The 17,839-nt window shown below is 40.0% G+C and overlaps 3 protein-coding genes across 3 annotated transcripts in view; 1 reads left to right on the forward strand and 2 right to left on the reverse strand.

Moving 5' to 3' along the window:
* Nucleotides 1-352: 352 nt before the first annotated feature.
* Nucleotides 353-4,266, reverse strand: zbtb1 (zinc finger and BTB domain containing 1; the record flags this gene model as incomplete). Its single annotated transcript, XM_079831465.1, has 2 exons — nt 353-1,535; nt 1,746-4,266. The coding sequence occupies one exon, from the start codon at nt 4,264-4,266 to the stop codon at nt 2,212-2,214; it is 2,055 nt and encodes a 684-aa protein (XP_079687591.1). The 3' UTR covers nt 353-1,535; nt 1,746-2,211.
* Nucleotides 4,201-17,839, reverse strand: part of mthfd1a (methylenetetrahydrofolate dehydrogenase (NADP+ dependent) 1a, methenyltetrahydrofolate cyclohydrolase, formyltetrahydrofolate synthetase) — a 51,379-nt gene continuing 37,740 nt past the window's right edge. The window contains exon 27 of the mRNA XM_079831463.1: nt 4,201-4,252. Within this exon, the coding sequence (XP_079687589.1) occupies nt 4,226-4,252 (27 nt within the window). The 3' untranslated portion in view covers nt 4,201-4,225. The remainder of the gene's footprint in view (nt 4,253-17,839) is intronic.
* Nucleotides 6,628-13,829, forward strand: zbtb25 (zinc finger and BTB domain containing 25). Its single transcript, XM_079831466.1, has 3 exons — nt 6,628-6,718; nt 9,324-9,502; nt 9,757-13,829. Exons 2-3 carry the CDS (start codon nt 9,330-9,332, stop codon nt 10,883-10,885), a joined length of 1,302 nt encoding a protein of 433 aa, XP_079687592.1. The 5' UTR covers nt 6,628-6,718; nt 9,324-9,329; the 3' UTR covers nt 10,886-13,829.

Raw genomic sequence — 17,839 nt, forward strand, 5'->3', positions numbered from 1 at the left:
ATAAATACATAATATAAAGGGAAATCTTTCCCAACTACTTTCTTAATGCACTTATTTATTTTTTAAACTATTATATGTTTGGTAGAGGATTCATCTATGCAAGTTATTGTGTTTGATATGGTTGGTTAAATAAAGGGATGAAATATCCTGGATGGGCTTGGAGTGATCATTTGCATGGCAAATATTACACTGCCATTATCCAACAGTCAGAAGGCTATGATAATACAGCAGTCAGCAGTAAGCCTGTAGTCTGACTACAAAAAAAACTTAATATGATACATCAATCCTATACTATCATGTGTTTTGCATTCCTGTTTGCTAGAATTTCAAGTCAAATACATCACACAAATCACCAATTTTCAAACTTTTATTTCAATCCATCTTTTTAAAATCCAAGAACGTATGAAACACTAAAGGAAATTTTTAAAATATGAACAAAAACCAGTATTTGCATATATTCCTTGCAATATTTCTACCACATTTTGTTCACTAGGTTTAGATCACAACACAACCCAATTTTTTGGGTTTTTTGTCTGTAAATTAATATTACTTTGGTCCTCATACCCTATTTGTTTCATATCAAATGTGACTACTGATGAAGAATAGATGTGAGCTGCATAGACCCCACTGTAACACAGTCTTGATATACTTTTACACAATCAATACATTAAGTCATTAAGTTACCTTAGCCTGAATAGGCCAGTTTACTTGAATGTGGCAACTTAGTTCAAACAGAAGCATGGAGCACCAACTGTCCAATGTTTAGCCAGACTGCCTGCTCATAAACCAATCGTTTTTTTGCGCCTAGATTAATCTTTATGATCTCATGGCCAAGTTGATGGTTCTCATTGATCACAGCTCCAAAAATCTAATCTCTGGCCTGTATGAACAGAATATAATTAAACTTTAAAAACACAAAACCAAAAATAAACCATCCTGGTTATTTCAGACAAGATAACGATTGCAGAAGTGCTTAATACAAACTTAATAATTTACCCTACACCCGTGCAAGCATTATATGGCATTTCCACATAGTTCACATCAAGCCACAATAATTCTACAAGGTGTGAAATATTTGAAATGTTAAGACCTCTTATAAGCCGATTTAAGCTTTAGCTGGACCCTAAACAAAATCACATAGCTTGATTGCTCTGAACAATAGTCCTTATTAGAAACTGAGAGATTTTATAAATCTGTTGATATATGAATATTACATGAATATCTTTGGGATACTGAAATAACTACACACGATAAATGTTGTTTTACTCAATGAAACTCTGTGAATGCACAATAAATTAGGGTTGAATTTACAACAGTTTGCATAGATTCCTGGGTTTTGTATGAGTGACGGTCAAGCATGTACAACTAGCAGAAAGGCATCAACAAGAGTGTTTTTTCTTTGCTTTTTACATATTTTTAGTGTTCTGGTGCAAGGAAAGAAAAGTGGCCGCATAATATTAGCAATCTATTCTCCTTTATCATCTATTTGGTTTAAGGGGATAGTTGGCCTAATGTGAAAATTCTGTCATCATTTACTCACCCTTGTGTTATTCCAAACCTGTAGACCATAGACAAGACCATTGGACTGCAGTCCAAAATAAGATTAGACCCTGCTGTCAAAAGCCGTCTGTAACCTTTTTCAAAATATCTTTTTTTGTGATGCCACAGAAGTCAAAAGAAAGTCACATAGGTTTGGAATGACATGAGGGTGAGTAAATGATGACAGAATTATAATTTGTCTATACTATTAATGACACCCGAGCTACTTGAAATAATGATGAAATGGTAGCAGTATGTGCTTGAATCTCTGTGTTCACTAAAAAAAAGAGCACCACCAATAACAAACAAATGACCCCTTTGACGAAATTATGTTAAATAAACTTTAACAAGCCAATGTGCACCATCATTAAAGCTTCAAGAAAAGATATTATTTATTGGATGTGAAACTATTAGCCATGGGCCAGTTTCATATCTATAAACCTATTTAGCATTTTCAACTGAAACACCACTGCTAGTGTGATTTAGTAAAATGAAAACAAAAGCTTGAGGCACTATATCCCACCAAAAAACATTGAGCAACACATCCAGAATTTGCATACACATAGAAAGTGCAGTTGTAAAGGTTACAATTGGTGTCTAAGTGCATAGATTTTTTCTCACATTTACAGTATGGCTTATTTCAAAGATTCAAAGGTTGCAGAGAGAGGCCTCTCATTGTCTCTTGGTGTGCTTGGAGTTGTAGTGGCTCCGCATGTCTTTCCGGAGGCGGAACTTCTCTCCGCAAACGCCGCAGATGTACAGATGCACATCCATGTGCTTCTCCAGATGCTCGCCACTGGGGAAAATCTGGAAACACACCTGGCAGATAGTCTCTCCGGCAGATAGGTGAGAGATCATGTGTCGCACGTGATCGTGTTTAAGGAACGTACCTTGATCGCACACAGGGCAGACGTACCGCGCCATCCCTTTGTGCATGTCAGTGTGCAACCGCAGCTGTCGTTCGCGCAGAAACTGTTTCCCGCAGGTCTGACAGGTGAACTGCTTTTCCTTGGTGTGCACAGTGTAGTGCTCCCGTAGGTGACACCTTTGGTAAAAGCCTTTGCCGCAAATTGCACAGAAATGCTTGCGCCGATGGTCTGGCTCGCCACTGTCTTCCAACAGGACAGGCCGGAAGGGCTCCTGTTCTGGACAAGACAACGTATGCTCCACCGCAAGACTTTCACTTTCAAATATCAGCCCACAGAGTGGACAGCGAAAGCCCAGGTCGGCTCCTTCCAGCAAGTTTTCTTCCATAGCCTCGGCATCTTCAAGTAGAAGCGACTCCTCACCTGGGGAGTCCGTCTCGGCCCCTTGGGGTTCACCACAGCGCTCTGCGTGCTCCTGCAGCTGCCTGCCTTTAATGAGCACTTGGCCGCACCTTCCACAGGCGCAGATATGTCCCATGTGGCTGGCGATGTAATGAGCAGACTGATCCTCCTCCGTCAACAGGGCTCCGCACAACTCGCATGGAATGCACGCACCATCTTGCTTTTCCTCTTTGATCCGGTGCACCTTTGGTTCCGTCTCTAACCCTGTGCTCTGGCCCTCCAGAGCATCCATGGCGGATACTCCAGCCTCTTCCTCGCTGTCAAACTTTATCTGGTCAGCAAGATTGTCTTTGTATGCCCTGGTACGAACTTTGCAGCTCCCTACGTTATGGTTCCCTACCTTCACGACTTTTATAGTTTCCAAATCGCTCTCGGAATCATTGTCTCGTTCCATTTTAATGGTTATATTCCTGGAGAAGGCAGCTTCGCTGTCCATGCCAGTGGCGACGGACCTGATCACGGTCTCTGCATCCGACTTGTGGTCTGGCCAGTCCTCTTCACCCTTGCAAACTGCTCTGTGTTCATCTGTACCCTCGGAGTTCGAACTCTCGGCTTTGCCAGTATCACCGTAACCCTCTTTGCCGACTTTGGGCGTCTGGAAAGCTTTGCGATTGGTGCATGTGAGGATGTGTTCGATGAGCAGCTTTTCACAGCTGAACACAAAGCCACAATCGTCGCATGTGTATGTGCGTCCAAACCGAGGACGTTCTTTCATGGCAGAGCTTCGGCCTGAAGTTCTCTTCCTCAAGTCACATGGCTGGTCTACAACAGTTTCAACGGAGTGTGGCGGAGGGTGTGGTATGACCACATCTTCAGCAGGCCTGACAGTTGAGATGTTAATGGTTTGACGAGCAGTTGTGGTTGAGGCTTTTGCTGTACGTTCATTCTCAGAAGGGCTCGGCCGCTGCTGCTCAAACATTCGAACGCCAAACATCATCTTGCCTCCAACCACACTGGATGAGGACGAGGAACTGGACGATGAAGAGGACGACGCAGATGACGAGGGAGTCAGATTGGACGTTCGAATGTCTCGGAGGTCCTCGAGTGAGTCTGGGATGTAGTACATTTGTAGGTAGGTCATAGATGATTTTAGCTCCTCAAACTCATAGTGATCCACAACAATTCGGCCAAGGTACATGAGCTGCAGGATGAGATCGAAGCACTCTGCGCTGATCTGCATGTTGCTGAGATCAAACCGTGCACTCCCCTGCTGATCCCGGATGAACATCATTCTGAAGTAAGAGCTGCAGGCTGCCAGCACGGCCTTGTGGGCCCTGAAATAAGTGTCCCCTATGGCAATGCAGCAGTCACAGAGGAAACCCCACTCCCTTTGGTTGTTGAGCTGCTGCAGGACATGCTCACTGTGGCTTGGCCTTGCCATTACCCTGAGAAAAATCATAAAGAAAAACATAGTAAGACCCAAGTTTGAGGAATCTTCTTTCTCACAGGTGCCCTTTGGCCATGACCATGATTATTCAATTCACATGTATTTGTATAGTGCTTTTCACAATAGATATCGTTTCAAAGTAGCTTTACAGAAAATGCATGCATAATGTATTGCAAACAAACTGTGGATGTTCAACACATACTTTTGAAATTAAACCCAGTGCAGGTGCCTCTAGATACGTTTTTAAAAGTTGAACTATTTTTACGCCTATGAATAATAAAAAAACAACTTCTATGAGTGGGTTATATTATGCAAATATGATAGTATTTCCATGGTTTGGAAAGAAGTCTCTTGCTAATCAAGGCTGCATTTATTTGATCAAAAATAGAGTAAAACAGTAAAATTATGAAATATTATTGCAATTTAAGATAATTGTTTATATTTGAATACATTTTAAAATGTAATTTATTACTGTGATGGCAAAGCTGGATTTTTTTTTCAGCATCATTAGTCCAGTCTTTAGTGTCACATGATCCTACAGAAATCATTCTAGTATGCTGATTTAGTACTGACCCCAAACTTTTGGACAGTAATGTGTATAAGATAAAAATAGATAACATAGTCAAACTCTCTAATCAACTAGATACCTAGTCAGTATTGAACAGCTAGTCGACCTTAGTCACTCACACCTAGATGTAAAACTAAAGTAAACAGATATAGTGCACTGTATTGTAACTAAATGAGCAATTCATCAGGTAAAAAATCCTTAAAAGGTGCAATAAACTCAATTGATCTGGTTATAATAATGAATGGAATCTACAGTATGATTAGCTTCAAATTTAGCTCGTTTCCGTCGTTCAGCTCCATCATAAAGTCAACAGAGAGGTTTATATCCCGCCCCCGCGTTCTCATTGGCCTATTTCAGAGACAGAATCATGCGGGCGTTGTGGCTGTCAATCATACACCGCACTTAAAAGTAAAATCAAACTACTTGGACAACACACTAAAGATCAGACCATACGCGTGCCCATAGTGACAACATCAAGTTTTAAAAGGATCTGTTACTCAAGAGACAGCGCAACAGAACATATCTGACCACTGTCGTAGGGAGATCTCTCACGCAAGCATGCAGTGCCACCCCCGCGCAGCTTCCCGCACATACGCTATGAGCTTCACATTACTGCAGCTCGTGTTTACACGCAAAACACACGGAAAATACTCACCGACGGTAATGGGCGCTAACTTGTAGCGAACGACAGAATTCGAGTTAAAACACAGAGCGAAGAAGTTCCACCTCTTTTGCCTTCGTCCAAGCGAAAACTTGGGACGAGAATAGCTAATCTCGAGGGCGAAGCCCCTTCTGTGCAGCGCGGATGAAAGAACTTCCGCACAGCCGCTCTGCGAGCTCTATCACCGCACTGAGATCCGGCCCCGCTCACGCAAATCCAGCCCGCCCCAGCACGCGCAGCACAGTGAAAATGCAACCAAACCATGTAGCTATGAAAATATGCTCTTCAGGACAAATGCGGTACCATTAGTGTTGAAAACGAAATAGAAATAATTATGTAATATAGCTTATATTTGGCACTTTTTCCAGCACGATTAAATTTGTTAGTAGTTTTATATAATGTAATTTTTATAGCCTATGAATAATACAAATGTAATAAAATGGCAAGCATTTTGGGGAACTGAATTTCTAAAATTCTGATTATGATTGTAATGAGAAGTGACGATCTGTAAAATAAAGACTTTTTGTTTTGTTTTTAATCAAAAATTATTTGATTCTTTTTTATTATTATTATTATTGCTACATCACATAGCTTTCTGTGTCATAAGTTTTATATTAGGCTACACATGTAAGTTTTATATAATTCTCTAAAATGAATAATAATAATAATAAAAAAACAATAATACAAATATGTTTATAGGCTACATTCAAAATCAATTGACTGCTAGATAACTTTAAATGTATAATAGGCTACGATGTGTTATAGGCTAGCTACATCATGTTTTTACACATTTAAAGCCATACCATATTTCAAGTAGGCTAGAAGTGTCCCTATGTATGTGTGTAAAACTAAAACAATTTCATGAGCGCCTCAGATGGTCTGTCAGACTCTTTTGCAAAACTGGCGTCGCTATTTCGTCCATGCAAGTTCTCAAATGTTCATGAGCATTTTCATTTAGCGAGTAGTCCTATCCCACACTAGATCGACTATTGTCTAGTTTTACTGCGCCTGAGTGATCTTTCGATATAAAAGAACAAAAACGCAACGAACGAGCATATAAGCAAAGCGTCTGCTTTGTATGTTTTCAGCGCCTGGATCAGCTAATGTAGCCTACAGTACGGTCACGTGACGGATAACAAGCTAAGCCGTCAATCGCATGAAGAACCGCGAGACCATAAGAGAATTTTCCTGCTGCAACAAACACGAAATTATTAACCGTTTCTCTCATATAGTTGGTAAGATTGCATTTTTGGGCACCGTGTGAATGCATTATGTCTGTGCTTTGGTACATGCATGTTTTGTTGGCCAAGGTGCATGAAAACGCACACCTTTTCTTCGACAACACTTGATCGGTGTGGATTAGACGTGTTAAAAATTATGATTCTGTCGCGGACAAATCTGCTGGGAGTCAGACCATGCATATTACAGAAGCATGAACTAAATAGCTCCTACACGATTATTTGTGTGTTATCCATCCTATGCGACGTTTGCTGTTTGTAAATGTCCTTTTGTGTAATGAATTTAAGAATCGCTGTCAGGTATTGTCTGGTCAGGTGTGCATGCAAAGATGTTAAAATGTTGCACTGTAACCATTACATAGCCTACAAACCAGTCGTCGCTGTTTCTCCGTAGGTAGCCTATTAAGTAGGCTATAATTGATACAATAATCCATGACATTCTTCGATTAAGTTATAGCCTATATTCAGAAGAACGTTCAGTTCGGAAGAAAATTATTCCTATAAAATCCCCCAATAATACCTATAAATAATGTAAGCACGTAATTTACACACGTTTCAATGTAAAGAAATGCCAATCCTATCCAGATGTAAACATCTGGTATGTCTCAAAATGTGTTCAAGTCATAGGCTATGGCCATGTTGAACGATAGATGTCGCCAGTTGCTCAGTAAACTCAGGCTCTTCTGGGATACTCTTCATTGGTTGGTTCTGGCACTGGTCTATCATGTTATACTGCGAGACAAAAATATAGACAAGGGAAATATAGTTTAAAAGTATGTGCTCAGTCCTTACACATGTAATCTTTTTATTCCTGTTGCAGCCATGCATTTAGATTTTTTTTAAAATTTAAATATACATATAATTTATGTATTTTTCAATTAATTTTTAATAATATTTTGTCATGTTTTTGAAAATATATATAATATATGTATTTTTTTTTAAATAATATTCATTAATATAAAAAAATCTTAAGGTTGCTGTATTTGACCTGAAAAAAACACATTTTCATAAAAATTCAAAATATGTGGCATTGAATTTTTTTTTTTAAAAAGACATGAGACAGAAACGAGATGTAAAAGATGTTCATTATAGAAGAGTTTTTTTTTTTTTTTTTAAATAACTCAGTAAATACAAAATATACAAAAATGTATGTAGCTAGAAATGTTGACTAAATAAACCCCACTGGGTAACACTTTACAATAAGGTTGTTAACATTAGTTAATGCATTAGTTAACATGAGCTAACCATGAGCAACACCTCTGTTCAGCATTAGTTAGGCTAATCTTTGTTAATGTTAGTTAATAAAAATACAGCTGTTAATGGTTTGTTCATGTTAGTTCACAGTTCATTAACTAAGATTTTAATAATGCATCAGTAAATATTGAAATTAACATTAACAAAGATAAATAAATGCTTTATAAGTGCAGTTCATTATTAGTTCATGTTAAAGGATTAGCTCACTTTTAAAGAAACTTTTGCTGATCATTTACTCACCCCCATTTCATCCAAGATGTCCATGTCTTTCTTTCTTCAGTCGAAAAGAAATTAAGGTTTTTGATGAAAACATTCCAGGATTTTTCTCCATATAATGGACTTCAATGGGCCCCAAACGGTTCAAGGTCCAAATGACAGTTTCAGTGCAGCTTCAAACGATACCAGACGATGAATAAGGGTCTTATCTAGTGAAACGATCGGTCATTAAAAATAAAAATAAAAACTTTACGTTTTATAAGCACAAATGCTCGCCTTGCTCTGTTCTGTGATGCACGTTCGTGACGTCACGTAATACGCAATTACGTTAAAAAGGGTGGGGCTTGGGGCCTCGGACGGCGTCTTCAGTTAATTTTGGGCAAACTAAAAAACACCTCTAAAACACTGTTGCTCAGTAACGGTGGAAATCCATTTTGTTCGGTAATGCAGCAGGGAAACAGGGTATCACCAGCTTACTCAATGACTGATTCTAATGGCGGGATTGAAATGGGCCAGTCGTGACAGCATTGAGATGCTTCCTCTGTTGGTAATGGTTGGCATTTGCCACATGTGCACCACCACGTCTCGTTAGATCTTTGTATGCCCAATGCTTGTGACATCACAAACGTGCATCACAGAACAGTGCAAGGCGAGCATTTGTGCTTATAAAACATACACCTTTTTTTAACTGACCAATCGTTTCGCTAGATAAGACCCTTATTCATCGTCTGGTATCATTTTAAGCCCTTTGAAGCTGCACTGAAACTGTCATTTGGACCTTGAACCATTTGGGGCCCATTGAAGTCCATTATATGGAGAAAAATCCAGGAATGTTTTCATCAAAAACCTTAATTTCTTTTCGACTGAAGAAAGAAAGACATGGACATCTTGGATGACATGGGGTGAGTAAATTATCAGTAAAAGTTTATTTAAAAGTGAGCAAATCCTTTAACTAATGTAGTTAACTAATGTTAGCCATTGAACCTTGTTGTAAAGTGTTACCCTACACTGATTAATATAGGTAAAAGCCATTATACCAGCATACCATGCAGGACAGTAGGCTTTTCAGGTTATGCATAGGAATTTATGTGGTTGAAATTTGTCTTCTACCTATGTATGCTCTATGTAACAGGTGGAGATGGACGTGTCTGGTCATAGTCTGTTCCTCCTGCAGCAGCTGAACGTCCAAAGGGAGTTTGGCTTTCTGTGTGACTGCACTGTTGCCATTGGCAATGTATACTTCAAGGCTCATCGTGCAGTCCTCGCTGCCTTCTCAAACTACTTCAAAATGATCTTTATCCACCAGTCCAGGTTAACTAAAGCTTTTGAAATTACCACCTGTTTAAATGATCTTGAAGTGTTCAAACATAATTGAAGGGTCACATCTTGCTTACATAGTCTGATATTCAAATAAGAATGTGGAGGAAATCAAAATAGCTTGATTGATAAACTTTTAAAGTTGTTGCATATTACTAATAGTATTAAATATAGACCTAATGTTAAACACAATTGAAAGGAAATTAATAAATTGCTAATTGTGTTTTTGACTGTCCGGCTTTTTTCAGTGAGTGCATCAAGATCCAGCCCACAGATATTCAACCAGATGTCTTCAGCTACCTGTTACACATCATGTACACAGGCATGGGTCCCAAACAACCTGTAGACCAGGGCAGACTTCAGGAAGGCATCAAGTTCCTTCATGCGTACCAGCTCTGCCGTAAAACAGGCGAGGGTGGCCCCGATGCATCCTCTGACGCCATCCGTATGTCCAATCTGTATGGCATTCAAATCTCTTCGCAGCTGGCAAGTAAAGAAAACTCGGGACTGAAGGCTGGTGGTTCACGGGACCCTGAGGACAGCTGCTCCAGCACCAGGGCTGATCGTGCACATGGTCGTTTAGCTCTCGCTGTAGGGCTGGAGGGCATTGCGTCTGAGCGACAACCTCAAAGCTTCCGTACCGCGTCCTCTGTGGCCTCGGGGGATGACTCTGACATTTCGGCACGGATCAAACAGGAACGGGTAGAGGAGGAAGAACAACAGGAAGGCGACAAGGAGCCTTGCTCTCTCTCCCCAGCACAGGTGAGCCCCTGTCAAGCCGGTTTATTCAAAGATGGCCCTCTAGCGCTTTTGTGCCCCCGGTGTGGTGAACGCTGTCTGTCACCCGAAGGCCTACAAGAGCACCTTTTTACCCATGCAGCCTGTGCCCTCGAGCCTAGCGGTCTGATGGAAGGCCCTTCAGAGGACAAAACTGGGGAGCACACGTCCCTGGAGGAGAGGCGGCTTCATAAGGAGCGCATAGACTCTGGTAGTCTGGAGGAGGCCCTACGGCAGAGCCAGGCCCTGGCAGATGAGCTGGCTGTGGAACTCAGGCGAGGCAGCGGGACCGGGCGGAGTGGCAGCCCATTGGGAGCCTTCACACGAAAGCGAAAGATGGCATGTGCCGTCTGCAATCTTCGTTTCTCGCAGAAAAGCCAGCTGCAGGAGCACATGTTCGCCCATGTGGGCAAGCCACTGCGATACCATCGCTACAGCCGCTTCTGCGGGCAGCTGCTCCATGGCTGCGAGGGTCAGCCAGATATTACCGCAGCCACAGGAGAGGAGGCAGCCAAGGACACTCAGGATAATGGCAGCTCCTGCTACTCACTGGACTCTGAGGTGTCTCAGGAGAGCGTGGACGCAGTGACTGTGGAATGACTGGAATATTCATGTGAACACAATGTATGGTAAAAGAATATTCCAGGTTCAGTACAAGTTCAAGCTCAATCGACAGCATTTGTGGCATAATTGTGATGACCACAAAAATACATTTCCACCTGTCTCTCCTTTACTTAAAAACAAAAGAGCAAAAATCTGGGTTAGAGGGAGACACTTTGGAAGTGAATGGGGTCGATCCCTAAAACAAATTAAATACTCACTGTTTCAATAGTACAGCCACAAGATGTAAACAAATGACATGTCAACGTGATTTTAGTTATTACTTACTAACCTTTTCTGTGTAAAGTTATATTATATCCACTATCCAGGCCATTGTTTCAAAGTCGACAACGACAGGCGCACATTTTGACTAGCGCTTGTGTGGGGTTAAAGGGTAAGTTCATCCAAAAATGAAAATAAGGTAATTTATTACTTGCCCTCATGCTGTTCCACACCCGTAAGACCTTTGTTAATCTTCGGGACACAAATTAAGATATTTTTGTTGAAATCTGATGGCTCAGTGAGGCCTACATAGCCAGCAATGACATTTCCTCTCTCAAGATCCATTAATGTACTAAAAACGTATTTAAAGGTCCCGTTTTTCCTGTTTTTTTGAAGCTTTGATTGTGTTTACAGTGTGCAATATAACATGTGTTCATGTTTCGCGTGTAAAAAAACACAGTATTTTTCACACAATGTACTTATCTGTATACTGCTGTTTTCACTGTCCTAAAAACGGCTTGATGATTTCCTTGTTCTATGAAGTCCCTCCTTCAGAAATACGTAACGAGTTCTGATTGTGCCAGCGGTTCCCGTGTTGTGATTCGACAGCAGCTTAGCGCACGTTGCCCGGAAAGGTCACGCCTCTTACCATAACGGGGAGATGCATGCGCTCAAAGTACAGCGTCCCTGGGAAGGCCAAACAAAGGTGATTTGACTCCGGGATGAAAATAACAGCGTCTCGACGAAATGGCGACAAACACACTCTACAAACGCAACACTTCCTCTTCTCCACGTGGGAGAGCAACAAGACCACGCCCCCTTTTTTGCGTATTCTTGTGGGCGGAGGTTAGTCAACAAACTGTTCTATTGACGTCATTAAAGCAGGGAGTACAGGGATGTAGTCCAACCCGGCCGTTCGCTGTAGGCTTTGAAAAGGAACTTCTGTTAAATAAAATATCTCGCTTGACATTGAACTTTGAGCTTTATAATTTTACAGGTATTATTTATGCTCTAACAGCAACATTACACACTAACTAAAGTTTGAAAAATGGGATCACGAAGAACAGGACATTTAAATCAGTTCATGTGAGTGCAGTGGTTCAATATTAATATTATAAAGCGCCAAAAAAACGAAATAACGACTTATATAGTGATGGACGATTTCAAAACACTGCTTCATGAAGCTTCGGAGCGTTATGAATCAGCGGTTTGGAGCACCAAAGTCAAGTGATTTCAGCAGTTTGGCAGTTTGACATGCAATCCAAATCTTGATTTAACACACTGATTCATAACACTCCAACATTTCACTAAACCTTTTCTAGTGCGCATGTGTCGACCGTGTTCACGCACGCTGTCAAATGGAGTATCCTTAGAAAGGCTATGTGTTCGGCTGTATGTAAGCATTCTCATGTGAACTGAAGTACACATTGGGCTTAAGGCTGTAAACCCTAAAACTTTAAAATGACTTTTAAGTTTCATTCAAAGTGCCTTACCATGATGTCAATTTTTGCTTTTTTAAACATGGACAAGTTGAAATTGTTTATTGCAAAATGCCATAAATGCTGTCGACTGGGTAGGACTTGTATTGAACCCAGAATATTCCTTTATTGAATTTTGTTTTCTGACTCAGCACTTCTGTCCTGTCTCAAAAGTCTCTGTCAGTGTTAAAACATAAAATAATTTTGTGTTGATGATTGTAGTGTTGATGTATAATGATGTTGCTGACTCTTGGATGACTGAACACTGTTGGATCAATTATATATTCAAAGAAAGTATTAAATCGACAAGCACATGCGCATGAAACTCAAATAGCACTATAAAGTGCCACATCTGACAAATGACAGCAATCATAATATTTGTTTTTAGAGGCCAGCTTAAGCTAATAATATGAGATTATTTATTGTTTATTTTTGGGTTGTGGCCTGAGTAAAACTGACTGTGCAAAGAGTCTAAATGATTTTTTCTCTAAATCGAATTTCCTACAAAACGGGTTCAGTGCCTTAGAATATTTTTTGCCAAACATCTCTGTAAAGAAAAGCACTTAAACTATTGCTCAGCCAGTTGAACCAAATCCAGTTGTTTTTCATTTTCAAGTTAACAGTGAACAGTGCCTATTTGTGCAAAGTCGTCCAAGACATCTACACAATCAGAATAATCTATCAAATGAATGTGAGCAACCGGTGCTTTTCTAAAAGCGTTTTGATTGAAGGACTGTCATGGTTATATTGTGTACGGAACAAAGAGTGTAATCCAAGTTTGCTAACAATCTTACTACATAAACTGGGACAGTTCATAACAAGATGGGATAATGCCACTGTAAATGTCTAACATGACACAAAAACAGCAATGGGACAAAGTTTCCAGTCTTCTTTCAAACACTAAGACATGACAAAAAATGATTTATTTAGAATGATTGATCAACTTTAAGACATCACTGATGGTAGACATGGTTTCTTTGTGCTGTATTTGAATTGTCAAAGCACCACTTTTTCAGTTATACTCATTGAAAACTTAAATTGAGGTTGGTGTACTGTGATGAGTATTTTAAATCAGCAAAACTGGCATTTGTGTTATTTGTGTGACTTGTGTAGTGCATTTAAACAGTCCCTTTTAGTTTTATTCATCGTCAGTCATAGTGCCATTGTGATTATGTGTTTGGTTATTTAATTATTTATTTATTTTTAAATAAATGGCACATGGAATAAACTGTGATTTATAATGCATCTACTTTGGTTGAATAATTGTCATTGGTTTCAATGGAACTGACTTTAAAGGGATAGTTCACCCCAAAATGAAGGTGCTTCACTTACTCATCCTCAAACCCTATCATTATAAAACCGGCTGCATATCCTACAACTTTGAACACAAAACATTCTACAATGGAAGTCAATTTGGTCCCCATTGACTTTCATTGCATGGAAAAAACAGTTGAAACATTCTTCAAAATATCTTCTTTTGTGGTTTGCATTATACAGGTTTGCAACAGCATGAGGGTGAGTAAATGATGGGTGAACTATCCTGTAACTGACCATCTTGTAGTAACATCTTCGAGCCACAAGAGAGTAGCATGTAGTCACAAAAGCAAACATCTTCCCTGCTGCCAACTCTGTGTAATCATTATCTTCAAGCATTACTCATGTACAGTATACGGTTACTTAACATAACATCTAACGACGTCACTGTAGGCTAGGGTCTCATTTAAATATGAATTGAGCAACGGATACACACCTGAGTCCACTCACTTTAATACATATGTTGCCTTAAAGTGTTAGTTCACCCAAAAATGTAAATTCTGTCATTAATTACTCACCCTCATGTTGTTCCAAACCCATAAGACCTTCGTTCATCTTAGTAACACAAATGTAGATATTTTTGATGAAATCCAAGAGCTCTCTGACCCCTCCATAGACAGCTATTTAATTAACACTTTCAAGGTTGAGAAAGGTAGTAAAACATTGTTAAAATAGTACATGTGACTACAGTGGTTCAACCTTAATTTTATGAAGCGACGAGAATGCTTTTTGGTGTGCAAAAACAAACAAAAAGAATGACTTTATTCAACAATTTCGGTCTAGTCTGTGTCAGTCTCCTACGCAGTTTACATTGTAAATAGTGCAGCGCTCTCGAGTTCTACGGCAGCCGATGCTGTTCCCGTGAGCACCACGACGCATTTGTGTGATGATGATGTGGGAGCTGCACTGTTTTTACAACATAAACTGCGTAGGAGATTGGCACAGGCTAGATTTTATTTGTTTTTGCACACAAAAAGTATTCTCGTTGCTTCATAAAATTAAAGGAACACTCCACTTTTTTTGAAAATAGGCTCATTTTACAAGTCCCCTAGAGTTAAATAGTTGAGTTTTACCGTTTTTGAATCCATTCAGCCGATCTTTGTATCTGGCGGTAGCACTTTTAGCATAGCTTAGCACTTTCAATATTTTTCCTATTTAAAACTTGACTCTTCTACTGTTACATCGTGTGCTAAGACCGACTGAAAATGAAAAGTTGCGATTTTCTACACCTATATGGCTAGGAACTACTTTCTCATTCCGCGGCCGTACCATGGCTGCAGCAGCACAATGATATTACGCAGCGCCTGAAAGTAGCCCCCAGCTAGGTAACTTTCAATGTGACCGGCACTAAGTTCGTGTAGTTGCAGAGAAAGTTTCAGGCTTGCAGCCGACAAATTGTGTTGTGGATTTACCTGTGTGATTAGCCATGGTTCTGTGTGTTGTAAAGGGCTGTGATAGTAAGTCGAAGGTGTATAATACCACCATGTTTCACAGAATACCAACGAATCATTGCGCCGCTGCAGCCATGGTACGGCCGCGAAGATTCGCGACTATTACGCAGGAATGAGAAAGTAGTTCCTAGCCATATAGGTGTAGAAAATCGCAACTTTTCATTTTCAGTTGGTCTTAGCACACGATGTAACTGTAGAAGAGTCACGTTTTAAATAGGAAAAATATTGAAAGTGTCTTTGGTCATTTTTTGAATGAGATGCTAATGGACTGATCAGAATCAATGATGTATGCTAAGCTATGCTAAAAGTGCTACCGCCAGATACAAAGATCGGCTGAATGGATTCAAAAACGGTAAAACTCAACTATTTTCAAAAAAAGTGGAGTGTTCCTTTAAGGTTGAACCACTGGAGTGGTTTTTACTACCTTTCTGGGAATTGAAAGTGTTAATTAAATAGCTGTCTATGGAGGGGTCAGAGAGCTCTCGGATTTCATCAAAAATATATTAATTTATGTTCCAAAGATGAACGAAGGTCTTATGGGTTTGGAACGACATGAGGGTGAGTAATTAATGACAGAATTTTCATTTTTGGGTGAACTAATCCTTTAACTTTTACACAATATATCATAAGCATGTGGCTCAGTGCCTTCTTGGAATCATGGATGAGATATTAATTTCTATAGAAACTAGACAGTAACATAGGAAATCATATTGCAGTATAAAAAATATGAACAATAGAAGGTAACGTTAAATAAAAAGTGTACAAACATCATGAAAAGAGGATAATCATGCAAGTACAAATTTACAGCCTTAAAATCACACTATGAATACAAACTTTTCCACAATCTGACATCAATCATTTTATCGTTACAAACATATTTATACATGTCATCTCGAAATTCCTCTTTTATGCAGCTTATTTCTACCCTCTCTGAATAAACGTGACTATGTGTGGTTACGCATGGTCCAAACTTATCTGATTGTGCTGCTGCTCGATTGCGAGCTGTTCCACAGCACCACGGATGGCTGCTCGCACCATTGAAACTGCCGTCTGAATCAGTAAAGTCTCATTACATCGGCCATGGTCAACATCTAGGTCAGAAGGATGTAGTGTGTTGTTTGTTAGGCTGTTTATTTTTAAATGTTGCCAGGACCCATTCATTGTAATACCATCAAACTGTGGTGCCTCATCCGTGTTCTCTTCCTCGGATAAGTATGCATGCTCTATAGTAATCACTGGCCTGCATTTTGCATTATTCTCCATAGACTCCTTATTTAAGACTAGCAGATCACTACCTGATGATGTGGCCGGAAACCCAGACTCTAAACTACAGCCACTGCAACATGTCAGAGGAACCTCTGAATCCAAAAGACCACTAGTTTGTAAGACCTTGACTTCTTCTTCATTCATACTAACATCTTGGTCAGGACACATTTCCTGCTCTTTATCCATGTGGTCAGACTCCATCTTTATGTTAATGCTCACGTCTGCACTGAATGTAAATGTTTCTGGAATGCTTTCCGCTTGTATTTCTTCCTTTTGGTTCTGTTCTTTCTTGATACTGGGAATGTCCATAACAGCCACAGGTGATTGATTCTGTTGATCAGCCACGTCTTTTTGTGTTGCGTTGGGAGCACTACACTCAAACTGATCAATAGGAGGTGCTTTCTTCCTTCTTGGAAAGATGCGGAAGATCTTTTTAAATGTCAAATCTTTTGGTGCCGTTATCTCCTGAAAAACCACGCCGCCGCCTTGCTCTTTACATCCCCTTCCTAGACTGACATCTTTGGATGTGGCAGATCTCTTAGAAATGGGCCACACTGTGAAGAAAACTCTCCTTTTACTTTTTCCATTTTGAACTTCCTTATTGTTTGCATCACTCAATTTATTCTGAGACACGGAGTTGCACATGTTGTGTTGAGCTTTGTTTTTGTTTTCTGTTCTGTCTGATTCCTTCATCTTGCCACATCTGAGGAGTGAGGAAAATGTCCTCTTAATGGATGCTTTTGAAGTGCTTCTGGTCATTTTCATTTTACTTTCCATACGTTCATCTTTGCTTTCACTCTCCTCCAGTGTTACGAGAATTCCTGAGGTATCTCCTGGAGCATCTGGCTGGGTTTCCCTCCCCTCTGAGGTTTTTTGAGGGCTGTGATGGCTAATAAGTGAGGATTCATTGTCTTTGCCATCATTGTTTTCTTGATCATTATTCTCCACTGTGCCATCACAACATTTAGCTTGTCTTTGCCTTCTCTGTGATTTACCTTCCAATTTATCCTTTGATTTTGACTTCCCCAGCAAAAGTCGTGGCGGACCCGTCAGTTTTCTCTTCAAGCCCACCTTCTCCTGACAGTCTGGTAATTCTGTCTCTTGTGTGGACATGGTTAATCAAACAGTACCAAAGTCAATAATGGTTCTCACTGGCAATATTGGATCAATTACATAAGCGGGTGTTTTCTCCACTTACAATATTGTCAGCTTAAAGATGTGGA

This window comes from Gobio gobio (genome assembly GCF_949357685.1).
Source record: "Gobio gobio genome assembly, chromosome: 12".
NCBI lineage: Eukaryota > Metazoa > Chordata > Actinopteri > Cypriniformes > Gobionidae > Gobio > Gobio gobio.

Excerpts from the sequence above, each read along its gene's own strand:
- zbtb25 (XM_079831466.1), top strand. The coding sequence starts at position 9,330 with ATGGACGTGTCTGGTCATAGTCTGTTCCTCCTGCAGCAGCTGAACGTC. Across the intron at positions 9,503-9,756 it reads ATCTTTATCCACCAGTCCAG|TGAGTGCATCAAGATCCAGC; the intron begins GTTAACTAAAGC and ends GGCTTTTTTCAG.